The 13,019-nt window shown below is 41.9% G+C and overlaps 1 protein-coding gene across 5 annotated transcripts in view; it reads right to left on the bottom strand.

The window, feature by feature from the left end:
- The window catches only part of DUS4L (dihydrouridine synthase 4 like), a 35,162-nt gene that overhangs the window by 19,215 nt on the left and 2,928 nt on the right, over window positions 1-13,019 (bottom strand). The window contains exons 3-7 of one of the 5 annotated variants that reach the window (XM_072350552.1): window positions 10,458-10,575; window positions 9,020-9,142; window positions 7,920-8,146; window positions 6,082-6,321; window positions 5,124-5,238 (exon numbers count right to left, since the gene is read on the bottom strand). In XM_072350552.1, the coding sequence (XP_072206653.1) occupies window positions 5,216-5,238; window positions 6,082-6,321; window positions 7,920-8,146; window positions 9,020-9,142; window positions 10,458-10,575 (731 nt within the window). In that variant the 3' untranslated portion in view covers window positions 5,124-5,215. Of the gene's footprint in view, window positions 1-969; window positions 1,074-1,388; window positions 1,721-5,123; window positions 5,239-5,697; window positions 6,322-7,919; window positions 8,147-9,019; window positions 9,143-10,457; window positions 10,576-13,019 lie in introns of those variants that run through there. The other 4 variants (XM_072350586.1, XM_072350562.1, XM_072350571.1 and 1 more) reach the window with 4 other exon arrangements.

Below are 13,019 nucleotides of genomic sequence, written 5' to 3'. Positions count from 1 at the left end.
TTCTTCCCCAGCACGTTACAGTAAAACCTGCATCCTTCATTCATTCATACCTTTAAGGTGAAGAAAGCCAACACTTAACGGCTTTACAACATCTAACAGCTTTACAAAGCACCACAGCAGCAGCAAATCTAAGGGGCTTTTTTTGTTTTTTAAACTGATACTCCGGAAAGAAATCCGAATTGTGTCTCCTGCAGGGAAGTTAGCAGTATTTTCTCACTATTTCTTCAGAGGAATGAAAACAGCACTACCAAATTTGGAAAGCTGCTTAGAAGAAAGGAAACAAACTCCAAGTCAGGCCTCTGCAAATAACACGAGCAATTGACACATTTTGTTTCTGTTGTATTTCTCTCTGTTACTACAGGCATTTGCCTTAGGATTATACTTAACATTTGTATTGCGTTCCAGAATTATTACTTCGTTCCCATATACATACACAGAGGCCTTTCCTACAGCAGCCCTGACTGAATCTTCTGCACCAAACTAAGCCTGTGTGTTTTTAAACAAGCCTCTGACAGCTCGTACAAAGGCTGCCTACGAGGAGTTCTGAGTGCCCAACGTGCCTTATCTGCCCTGTGCCCACAGCACAGCCCGTATCGGCACACGTGGTAACGGCTCCCCAACAGGAGCATGCGGTGAGGTGACAGCACCGCTGCCCTCCTTCAGGCCAGCTGTTCCCAGAGAGCAGAGGGGCCGGTTCCCTCTCAGCGAAGCAAGGCGTGAGGGGCTCAGTGCGGGAAGCCCAGCTGCTGGACAGGTAAATTAAAAGTGTGTAAGAAAATCCCATAAAGCTCCTTAAAACAGGCTCTGGTGCCTGAAACTCCTGCCATTCAGGTCTCAAGCAGCACCCCGACAGCTCACATCTATCCCGAGATGCACCAAAGCTCCACGTTCGTAACGACAAAAACTTAAGAGAACAGACACGGCTCGAGAAGCCCGACTGGGGCAGCCCAGCACAGCCCGAGCTCCTACCTCAGTGGGGAGATGAAGGGCAGGCACAGCACGAGCAGCACTCCCACCTCGCCGTACAGGAAGGCGGCAACCGCCGTCCACTGGACAGTCATCGTCCCTGCGGCCTGCGGGGCAAAGCGGGGCTCAGGCGGGGCCCGGACCCACGCGGCACTCACTGCTGGCGCTGCGGCTCGGGGCCTCCCGCCTGAGTTCCGAATGGGCTCCCCCCGCGCCCGTCCCGCCCGGGCCCGGCCTCCTCCGCCGCCCCCCGGATGCGACGCAGCCCCGCAAGCCGTCAGCCCTCCGTCGCCGCCCGCAGAGGGGCGGCAGCCTTCTCCCCGTCTTCCCCACCGACTCCTGCGCAGCGGGGAGTCGCCGGTCGCCCTGGGCCTGTCCCAGTCCTCCCCCCCCACCCCCCGTGGCAGCTCAGCCCTCGCAACCTCCTCGGCTTCAGGGCCTGATGGCGGCGGGCCGTTCTAAAAGGGGAGGGGAGCGCGGCCTCTATCCAGCGAGCGGGTCAGGGCAGGGAGGCAGGCAGCGGACCCACCCTTCCCGCCGGCGCTGAGGCTGTGGAGCGGGCGGCGGGGCGGGGCGGGCTGCCGGCAGGATGTGGGCCGGGACGGAGCTGAGTGACACGGCCGGGGCAGGGAGCGGAGGTGGTGCCACGGTGAGCGCCTCGGAGGAAGGATCCAGCCAGTCTGTACTCGTCCTGATAATCTCTGAGCCCCGCTCCCATAGGGCTGGGGCAGCCTAGTGATGACTGCCTGGGGTCTGGTGTGGTGGCCGGCAGCGCGCCCACAACCCCTCCTCTGCTGGGGCATGCGGGCATCTATCTTCGTGCTGAGAACGGTTAAAACCAACATCTTTGCTTTACATTCAGGCAGTGTTTAGATGCAGTCTGCTGTAGGAGCCCACTGCTCCATGTCTCCAGCTTCTTAGATCAAGGCCTTGACTTCGCTGCCTGACCCACTCACGGGTTTTTGACATTGAAGTGCTGCCCCGCAGAAGCATCATGCTGCAGGGGAGGGTCAGGATGGGTATCAGGAGAGGGTTATTCATGAAGAGTGTGCTTGGGCCCTGGAACAGGCTGCCCAGGGCACAGCCCGAGCTGCCAGAGTTCAAGAAGAGCCTGGGCAATACTCTCAGCTGTATGGTCTGATTTTTGGGTGGTGCTGTGCAGAGCCAGGAATTGGACTCAATGATACTTATAGACTCCTTCCAACTTGGGGTGTTCTATGACTCTAAAACATATGAAGATTCCATAAAGCTGTTTTCACAAAGAAAGTACTGCCATTACTGCCATAAAGGCACAACAGTATCTACCAAACAAATTTCAGACAATGTCCAGCAGTCTTGTTTGGACCTCATGAGTAAAACCACATTCCTTCAGAAAGTTCTTTTCTGCCCTGTGTTGGGTGTAGTGTTCTTCATCAGCATAGCAAGGTTTCAAGCACGGTATGCCCATGCATTGCTACTGGAACAGGTTGCCCAAGGAGGTTGTGGATGCCCCATCCCTGCAGGCATTCACGGTCAGGCTGGATGTGGCCCTGGGCAGCCTGGTCTAGTGGTTGGTGACCCTGTACATAACAGGGGGATGAAAATATAAGGTGGTCCTTTTCAACCCAGGCCATTTATGATTCTATGATTTCTCAGCCATCTTAGCCACTTGCAACTCCCCTCATTTCTCCCTAGTAACCCTCATCTCTTTTCCCTGTTCTTCCCAGTCTGGTGACATCTATACCCGCATTCAGTATTTCTGATACCATTAATTTGCTTATCTTGGCCTTGTGTGGTATTACTCAGGTAGTGACATGGTTATTGGACACCATTAACCCTGCAAGTTCACAGTCCCAAATGGACTCCCCAAACTCTTTGGTTATTTCTGTCGTTCAGCTGTTTTTCATGTAACTCCCACGTAACCGACGCTGAAATCCAGCCACCCCTCCCAGGGCTATCTGTGGCTTTTTTTAGCTTCTCACGCTGTCGCATGTCACATCCAGCAATTTCACCCTGGGCAATCAGCTCAGCTGATTTGCCTGCAGTTCCAACAGGTACCTGTCTGCTTGGGAAGGGGTTACCTGGTCTAGCTGGACATGACCAGCCTTCTTGATACAAGCATCTGAGTTGCTCTTAAGAACTCTGTCCCAGAAAATTTACATCAAAAGGGTGTAGTTTAACTAGCATAAATAGTAGTAATAATCCACGGAAAGTAAAACAAGGAGTCACTGCATAAGCAGTTTTCAGCAGAGCTGACTGCAGCTGCTCTCAATCTGAAATTATTTGTGCTTACATTTCCCAGCTCTGTGACTTCAGGACTGTTCCCGTGTGTTAACGCTTTCCCAGTTGCTGCTAAGCAATGTCTGATGAAAGGTTGCATCCCAAATAATTGTTTATCCATAGCAACTATTGGAGAGTAACACAACCAGACACTGCAATCTAATCTACACTGTGGAAGCAGCCTGGGTTTTAAGAAGCATTTCTAACATATTCTCATAAACGTAATCAAACTCATAGATAAAACATAACCTCTTATTATATTCTGGTTATTACACTTTAGCTATTGGCCTACTGCTATTATACTTTATTGAAGCTATTAAAATGTTACTAAAGACTTTCTTTCCCTTAAACCCAGAGCAGTTTCCTTTTCTGAGCTGTGTGCCAGCACTGCAGGCTGCTCTCCAGCAGGCTTAGCTGCATACTGACAAGACTAAACTTGCACATCTCCACTGCCAGAAAGTCTGAGTCTGTGCTGGCCCTCCAGGAGCTCCACAAGATCTCCGAAAGGCTCCCCCTGCAGTGACTGCAGTGCACTTCGACTGCTGCTGCTGAGCATCCTCACCAACCTGGAATGAGGTCTGAGGTAGCCGAGGAGAATAATAATGGAGTAACTTATTGAAGATTGAAAACTGGTTAGAAAATGGAAGACCTGGTGATGTTACAAATACTTTAATGAAGGAAGGAATATATCTGCTGGCTTTAAACTGGTACAGTTTTCCCATGTTCAAAAGGTTTATGAGAAATATAACTGCAATCTAAAGCAAAACGGCAAGTTAATTATTTAATTGCCATGGGGGTATCTTTAACGTGTACCATAAGCAGCATAGGCTGTTCAAAGTATGGCTTTTAAACTCAATTTTTGCAACTTATCCTGTGTCAAAGCAATGAGACGTGTTCAGATGCAGACAAATTGACGAGAGGAAGGAGGCATACAAATTAGCTGACAGCCATTCATTTCACCACATAACAGGATGCTAAACTTCCATTGACCTTTATTGCACTTAATTGGCCAGATCAAGCACTCCTTAATTACTAGAAATATTAAGTGCAACCTAGGTCTTGTACTTCAGGCAGAAATCTCTATGATTGGTATCACACAGGCACAACAACTGCTGCCTTCAAAACCATCAAGTATTCAGTTCCTAAATAGGTCAAGGTATTTCAAGTCCTCTAAAATACCATTTCCCCACTACTAAAATAAATAAATAAATAAATACATAAGCCTTGCATTTTTGTTTTTGATTCTAATGAATCTTTTTTCTTCTGCTCTGTGTGGTGACTGATTTGCTGTATCATAAAGTCTTAAGTAAATGCTATCGCAGGACCTAGTTAATACCCTACAGAATTCCTTTCTTATGCAAGTCAATTTTGTAGTTTTTAATTTTGAAGCAGAAGACTTGAGGCATTTCCAGAACTGAGGAGAAGTGAATACTGCACTATAGTTGGATGAACTGGAAATACAAGCCATATCAGAGGAGATGTATAAGCTTAGCTGTCCTAAAGAGCAAACGAGACTTGATGATTCGGGTCATGCTTTTCTAACTCATTTGTATACCTAGATCAGAGCAAATTCTCAATGAAAAATAAGCAAGTCATTTTTATCACTGCATTAAAAATAACTGTGGGACCGTAGATATCTAAACAACAGGTATGAGGAACGGCCTCAAAAGCAAAACCCCCTTTCCCAGGTTGCCATATTGTACACTGTAATAAGCAAATTACAATTGTATACAAAAGCAAGTAATTTATTTAGAAAATTACAACCATTCACTTGTATATGCACAAAGTACCCGTTAAAAAACTAAGCATTTCTTTTATGAGTTTCTGTGTAAACACAGAAAGGAAACAAATTATTTTACTACAAATAATTGTACTGCACAGGCTTGTAAAATTTCCCTTGCAGAACAAATGCAGCTGGAGAGCAGTGTTATTGTCTTGTTCCCATTTTCACTGTCTTCCCCCAGTATAAGGATCCAAAGTGAAACAGCTGTCATGCTTTGATAAGCAACACGCCTGCAGAAAGGATGCAAGAGTCCTACTGAGAGAATCTGTCAGCTTTTCTTTGGCCTATAAAGTCCTGGTTTGGTAGATGACTGCAGTTTAATCTTTCATAGGATTATCACATAGTAGATAACCAATACTGTATTTGGTTACACGGAACTTTCAAGTCTTGCATTCTAGATCCATTTAGGTCTGTACTTGATTTAAACTCTCTTCATTTTACTCTCTCCTTCCGTCATCTTATATGTATTACAGGTTTCTTTCATTATATTAATGGTAGAATTTTTCTGAGTTATAAATTTACAAGATTTCAGATTGCAAAAGGAACATCTAATTCAAGAGGGTACAGTGCTGGGCTTCAAACTCTTACAGTCATTAAGCTGGAAAATTCTACTAATATTCAAAAGCACATCTTACGTCTTATGTCAGTTAAAGCAAATATTTCTATAATTGCTCCCTTTGTATTCTTTTGGTCATGTATTTTTGTTATTATTTATGAGTAGTTCTGATTTTAGGGAGTTCCACTATGAAAAGGCCTTAGTTTTGCTTACTGCTGTAAGCAACTGTCTGGTGAAAAATAAATTAAATCACTGCAGTCACATAATAGGCAACTCTCTGTACAGTAATGCCTTGTAGATAGAATTACACGTTTGTGGAATGTGGAGTATTTCTTTAGTTAAATATGCCATTGTAAAAACACTAGAAGTACAAACTATCAGCCTGACCTCAGGATTAAGCTGTATTGAAAATATTTACACTGTGATATGGATTTAATCAGTAAGAGCCCAAGTAGCAACATCAGCAATTACAAAGTATGAGTATACATACAACTGAAATGCTTTCAGCCACACACACCATAATGATGAGCCAGGTAATCCAGAACTGCCGAGGTACTTGATAAAATGTTAAAAACTTTCTTTTCTTGTTTTGAAGTTATCCGTTCCATCATGTACATTAAGTGGTGGTGAAAACATGTAAAAGGAGTTCCGTGCTCAAGAGCAATGTCAACCCAATCCTGGATGCACTTCAAAGGTGTTTCTTCATATCCTGCAAACATAGCTGGATTTGCTAAGAGTCCTCTAGCCACCATTACACCTTCAAATTGCAAATTAAACAGTGAGTTACATTATTGTTAAATTTAACATTACATCTTTTTTATAGCACCTACTTTATAGCATCCATTATAACAAGTAATGGGAGAACAATAGGGGTAAGTACTGCATCTGTATTAAAGACATCAGTTTAACAGCCCTGGCCTTTGAGTACCTACACCATCTGTCACCTCATTTCACCTGTTAACATAACCTTCCAGAAATTCTGATGCAACACACAGAAAAAAAGAAGCCTTTCTTTTCTACTTTTTAAACAGCAACTCAATACTACTCTGTTTTTATTTGCTACACACATATAAGCCCATTCTTTAACATGTAATTATTATGTAGACGCAGGGGTAGTAAAATGCTGAAGTTATTTTTACTGCAACTCAGCTGATACGCTGACCTGGAATCATTCTTCCATTAACAGCTCAAGTCTCTGTGATAGAGAACTCATGGCTCCTAGTCTACAGAAAATGTTGGCTTTCCGAATAAGCCCATGCATTTGCAACTACATTCTCAAATTGTCAGAGACATCCAGCCAAGCTCTATTGAAATATTTCTGTGAGAAAGTGCTTGTTTTCCCTCTCTGTCAACATATCATCTGTCACGTGGGATGACCAAATATGAAAAAATTTTGAAATGAAAAGGATTGTATAAGACAAAAAATTATGAAGTTTCTGTATTCTGTATCTGTATCATATGTTAGACAGTTTGGTGTTTTATACTTGGTTGTTCAAGAAAGTCAGACTACAAGAGCATTCTTTCCTGTTATATATTCTCTTCCTGCTTTGTATTTGGAGTGAAAGCCACGATAGCAGCGTGGTGGTTTGATGCAAATAGTTCTTGTTTTTTTTTTAAACACCAATGATGTCAATAGAAACCTGCCATGTGAACTCTTCTTACGACACCAGCTACTGTCCTCTGTCCCGCTACACTCTAACTGTAAGACTCAAAATATGTAGATCCAGATAACTTCTTCAAGATACATGTTGAACTTCAATGTTGGCTTGAAACCACAGACAGTTGCAGGAACCTACTGTAACCAAATAACTGCTGGGCAACTTTTCACTTCCATATTTTACTACAGTAAAGGCAACGTAAATAGACAGGTAAGAGTGTAATGCTTCACCACGTACTTGAAGCAAACCATCTTAATTGTTAAGTATCTGGCTTGTTTATCTTTCTCCCTCTATATTCTTACTATGAGAAATCCATTACTGTTTGCAGGAAGTAGAAGATTTTAAGTCAAAACCTACAGCTCTATAATAAATGATCAGTTCCATAAACAGAACGGATGTCTGACGGTCCCCCTTGAACTCTACCGCTAACTCAACTACTGAGTGATGAAAGCATAAGTAAGCAAAGAGCTTTTGTAGTTTGCCTTTCAAATGTACTTGAGACTTTGAATAACAGCACTCTGGTTCTCTGTTAATTACAAGAGATTTTGTTCATGAGCATATTAAGCACTTAAAATACCATCCTTCATTTGTCTCCTCAGAGAAAAAGATGCAAACAACGTTCCACTTAAAGCTAAAACAAATACTCGGGAATTTAATTTGTAAATTTATTTAGAAAGTAGGATATGTTTAATCTTACCATCTGCACCTGTCAGGTGATGAACATTTTCAGCATCTTTTAAAGTTTTAATGTCTCCATTAGCCACAACAGGTATGTGTATGCTTTCTTTAATTACTTTAATTGCATCATAATGTACTGGCTGATGTCTTTCTTCTATATTTCTCCCGTGTACCGTAATCCATGAAACTCCAGTTGCTTCAGCTTTTTTACACAGGTCTACTGTTCTTTTTAAGTCTTCGTGTATCCTAAAATTCCAAGGAATTAAAGCATTAGCTAGCAAGCTACCTGAACGGTATATAAGCCCTCCAGGAAGGAGTCACCAGAGATTTCTATAAATACTTGCACAAAAAAATACTACTGTGGGAAAGTAAATATGTATTTAATAAAGATGTATAACTTATTGAAATCACTATTTATCATTTCCCAATTACATACCATCTCTAAAGCTTGTGTGGTAACTTTTATAGAGATTAAGCAAGAGTGCCCAAGATTGTACATTAATTGTCATTACTTCACATAATCCAATTTATAACAGTTGTCCTTTTCTGAGGGACTGCAAACAAAGCTGAAACTTAACATGATATGCATAAGCACCACAAGATATGAAAATAAATAGCGGATGAAATGTTAGAAAGTAAAATAGACCAGCAGTTTATACAAGTTCAGAAAGTGACAAAGGGAAAGAGAACATGTTTTTACAGGAGCTGTGTGGACTGGTTCCCAGACTCATTATCCTGTCTTTTATAGGCACCAGCAGCTTACAAGTAAGTCTGCATGATTGTAGACTATGTAGTGCTTTTACTTCATGGAATTATAAACCTTTTAACTTGTACTATCATGTCTTCTGGATTGCAATAAATTCTGGCATCCACTTGGATATGTGGGCAAGCAGTCAAAGACTGTGCTGGTTCTACCACCTGAGGTTGGGACTGGCTGCCCAGATACGCTTAACACCTGGGGTCAAAAAATTCAGCAGTCATCACATTTAAGGAACTTACAATAATTTGTAATTTTGCATTAATTACATATATTGTAGTGTAACTATTACACAAGCATATTTCTTTACAAAAACATTAAAAAGACTTCTCCATGTACTGCAAATAGTATGTTAGACATACCTTATTTTAATAGATACTGAAAATCGAGGATTGTCGATCTGATTCCGTACATGTCTCACCATATCTCGAACTAGCTCTGGTTTATTTATTAAGCAAGCACCATAACCTTCTGCCATTGCCCATCTTTGAAAGAAAAAAATAACACTGTATTCTACAATTGAAAAACGCAGATCAATTTCAGTTAAATGTATCAGTTTGTTTATAGTGTTTAAAATGCGTGACTGAGTAAGCAGAGATAATAATGGCTGTAGTTTGATCATGTTTGCAGTGTGACACCAGCTTTTAGATCTGTTGTTATAATTCTGGACAAGTAACTGATCTATTCCAGTTCAATTTCCTATCCACAAAACAGGCTTACAAGGAAGAAAAACACTTAATTAAGAATGGTTTAGATCATACATGAAATAAATAGTTTGATATTTCCCCTTCTGTTGGGTCACAGGTTTCTTTTGAACAGAACATTACTTTGTGTTGGAAAGGAACACATTTGAAGTGGAATAAGAATCTGACTTCCATAATACTATCTTTTGCTTTGAATGACAACAATTACTTATGATTGGCAGGAGACAACCTTTGCTTCTACTGAACAGCAGCACTCTTTAAAGAATTTTTCTCATACAGGCAGATAAACACAACTCTACTACATTGAAATCAATGCGCACAAGATTTGGACATCTCTGATGTCTTCAGAACTGTGTTCTCCAATACTGTAATTTTAAGTCGATAACTAATTAGAATAGCCAAATTAAATATGTGCACCGTAATACTATCTCCTGCTGCCCTACATTTATTATTGAGAGATTTACTTAGAAAAAGACTGCCTGACAAATGTATAATAAATGGTTCTCAATTGAACCAGTTAGTGAGAATCTTCCTTTGTGCATTATTATTTTGCCAAGGCAAAATCTTTGAATGATCACTAATTCTCTGTACTTCCAAACCTAATAAAAGATGGAGGGAATTCTGTTCAGCACTTCATGAGTAATACAGTCTGTGTAATTACATTTTAGGGACTGTTCTTCACTTGCTTAAGTCTGAGACATCAGGGATGTGGCTCATTAGTTTGGGAACTGCCATGTTATTTCTCAAAACACTCTGCGGATTATTTGCAGCAAAGTTCTTCTTCTGGAAAGTCAAATGCTACAGCTGCTAAGTCACAGAGATGGACACTTCACTTCTGAGCCGACCCTCAGTACCTCAGAAACGAAGAGGCAAATCAGCAAGGGCACCTGGTCTTCCCATGGTGACCACAGGCATCTCAGAACATTCTGAACAGCATCTTAGCACACAGATGTTTCGGACTGACAGGTTAGAAAGGTATTTCAATCTCAAAGTCTTTTTTTTAAATTAAGACAGAAATGACTCTGAAAATGAAGGCCAGCATCCTTTATTCTCTAATTAATTTAATCATACTTAACCATCTTTTTCAAATCTTTACCTCTGAGGACAGCCACAGTTTAGGTCTACTCCATCTGCGAAAGGACAGACGAGAAGGGCAGCATCACATAAAACTTGTGCTTCTTTGGCAGCAAACTGAACGATCAATGGATTATCACCTACTCCAATGAAAAGAAATTTAGAGGTTGAAAAAAAGAAAAAAAATCTGATTTTTAAACATTTCATTATTTAAACGCATTTAACTTTCTTAAAAACCTCAACAAATACATTTGTTTAAAATTGTCAAAATCAATATCCTATTTAAAAGCAGCATTCTTAATTCAGACTTATCACAAAGATATAATGGGGAAAAAATGAATTCAGTTATTGTTCCTTTGTAATGTATGTTGTTCTTGGATCCGGAACACTTCAACATTAAAACCAAATTGAATAAAAACATCACTAGTGTCACTGTACCTCCAACACAATCTATCTGTTCTCCATTAAGTTATTTTCCTCATTACACCACTGTTGGGGAAGAAGGTCAACCGGGGGACGGGCCTGAGCGATTGCACAAGAATTGCTAGACAACAACAGCCAAAGCAGCTGAAGCGGAACCACAGAAAGGGGCTGTGATGAAGTGTCTTGCCCAGTGCCCTGTGATAACATGATTCATGCATAGGAGGACTTTGGGGGTAGGCAGGGGCATGTGCATGTATGGGTGTACGGGATGTGGCTGTGCAGAAGCCATGCCGGTATATAAGCAGTGTGACGCAGCAGTAAATTCGAGAGTTGACTCCACGGCATCCGTGTTTGTGTCTCTCCTGATGGGGTCCATTCCAGACGGGGTCCAGCCTGAGGTCAGTTGTTGGTAATGACACATCACCATTATTAAAATAAAATCTTAAAGGTCAAGCTGCACTGCCACGTAATCTCACCAGTTGCTGTACTGAACTCCAAAAAGTATGTACAGAACCAAATATGCTCAAAGACTCCATTTCTGATTGTGATTTTTTCAGCTATTTTACAGGGTGGTACCACAGGAAGGCTGCAGGGGAGGAGCCCCAAGTGGCTGTTAATGTGGGGCTGGACGCCAACTTGAGAGACAATTAAGCCACAGGCAGGAACTGGGTGTTCCTTCCCTTAATTTGACTCATGTTTCAGCCCCTCCTGGCAGAGACCAAAACAATGCCCAAGAAACGGTCAGGTCACAGGAGGGGACCCAGAGCCACCTGCTTTGATTTGGCTGGTGTCTGGAGTCTCAGTCCATCCTGGGATTGGAGCCATCTACAAACATGGCTGAGGGACTGTCCTTGCCCTTCTTATTGCCGCATCCCTTCTTTGTTTTAAGCCACACACCACCTTGTCAACATGCTTGATGTGGGACCAGGACTGGTGATCTCCTTTTCTTTCTTTCAGTTGTTAAGTAACCCAAAACTTACTTGAATTTCCTATAAAACTGCATGGCTTAAGCAGACAGAATTGCAGGAGAGCCAACACATGCAGGATAGCTGCTCTATGCATATCTCCTATTACAGGTTTTCTTTTTTCCTCTTACGCACAGACCCTGAGTGCTGTTTCACCTTGATCTAATCAGAGGAATTTGCAAATCTAGATACCCCTCCCTTCCCAGGCAGGATATGATACAGGAACACCGTTATAACTGACTACAACACTGCCAGAGCCTTGCCAGGGGTCTCCTCATGCTATGCCATTGCCTATGCATAGGCCAATGCAAACCTTCTCATCACTCACCACTGTGCTAAATAAGCTCTCAAACTCTTCCTTTTGACTATAGCTATGGCTGTGAGAAGTCTATCTTAACTATTTTAACTATTATTTATTTTTCACTTACTGAAATAAATCTGTTGTTTCTATGAAAATCTTTATGAAATCAGAACAGTGTGCAGAACGTATGATTACTTTCTTGTCTTGTTGAAAACAGCTGCTCTGATGATACCTACAATGCATTGGATACTTTCTGGAGCTGCTAAGTATTTTCTGCCAAAGAGAGTTACAGTTCAAGCACGATCTGTTCCACAGTTGTATCAGCCTGCTTACAGACCGCTGTTTTGCTATAGCTGTGTATGACACACAATTGCTAACAAAAATTTCCAGTGTCATTGCTTCTATCTAATTTATGGTGAAAAAACAGCAACTCTTATAACAGCAACAATGAGGGAAGAAAAGATGTCTTACAGGAATTCATTATTAAGCAAACCAAAGGTAGGCTCTAAGAGAAAAAGAAAAAAAAAAGGGAGAATTTAGCTTCCTGAAGTAGGACACAGATATAAGGCACAGATCATGCTGATATTCCAAAAGACTCAGCAAAAGATGTTAAAGAACCAGAAAACTGAGCATTCTACTGAGGTGACTTCCAGTAGCTACGAACTCTCCCCTTTCTTATCCCAGGTCCTTTTTCACTTCAATGCCAATATGGCTGGGTTTTGTCCAGTATGCAGGGCTGGAATGGGAACACGTAGGCAGGGGAAGCTTTAACAGTTTTTTCTCTAGTGGGAAACCAAAGTTCCCACAGTGCTCCTCAGAGCGAGTCTGGTGAACTATTTGTGATCTACTGAGCCCCTGCAGAGAGCCAGATGGTCATTTGGAACAGGCTCTCCTC

The sequence above is a fragment of the Excalfactoria chinensis genome, chromosome 1 (assembly GCF_039878825.1).
Source record: "Excalfactoria chinensis isolate bCotChi1 chromosome 1, bCotChi1.hap2, whole genome shotgun sequence".
NCBI classification, from domain to species: Eukaryota; Metazoa; Chordata; class Aves; order Galliformes; family Phasianidae; genus Excalfactoria; species Excalfactoria chinensis.
This window is presented reverse-complemented; position numbering and strand designations above follow the sequence as displayed.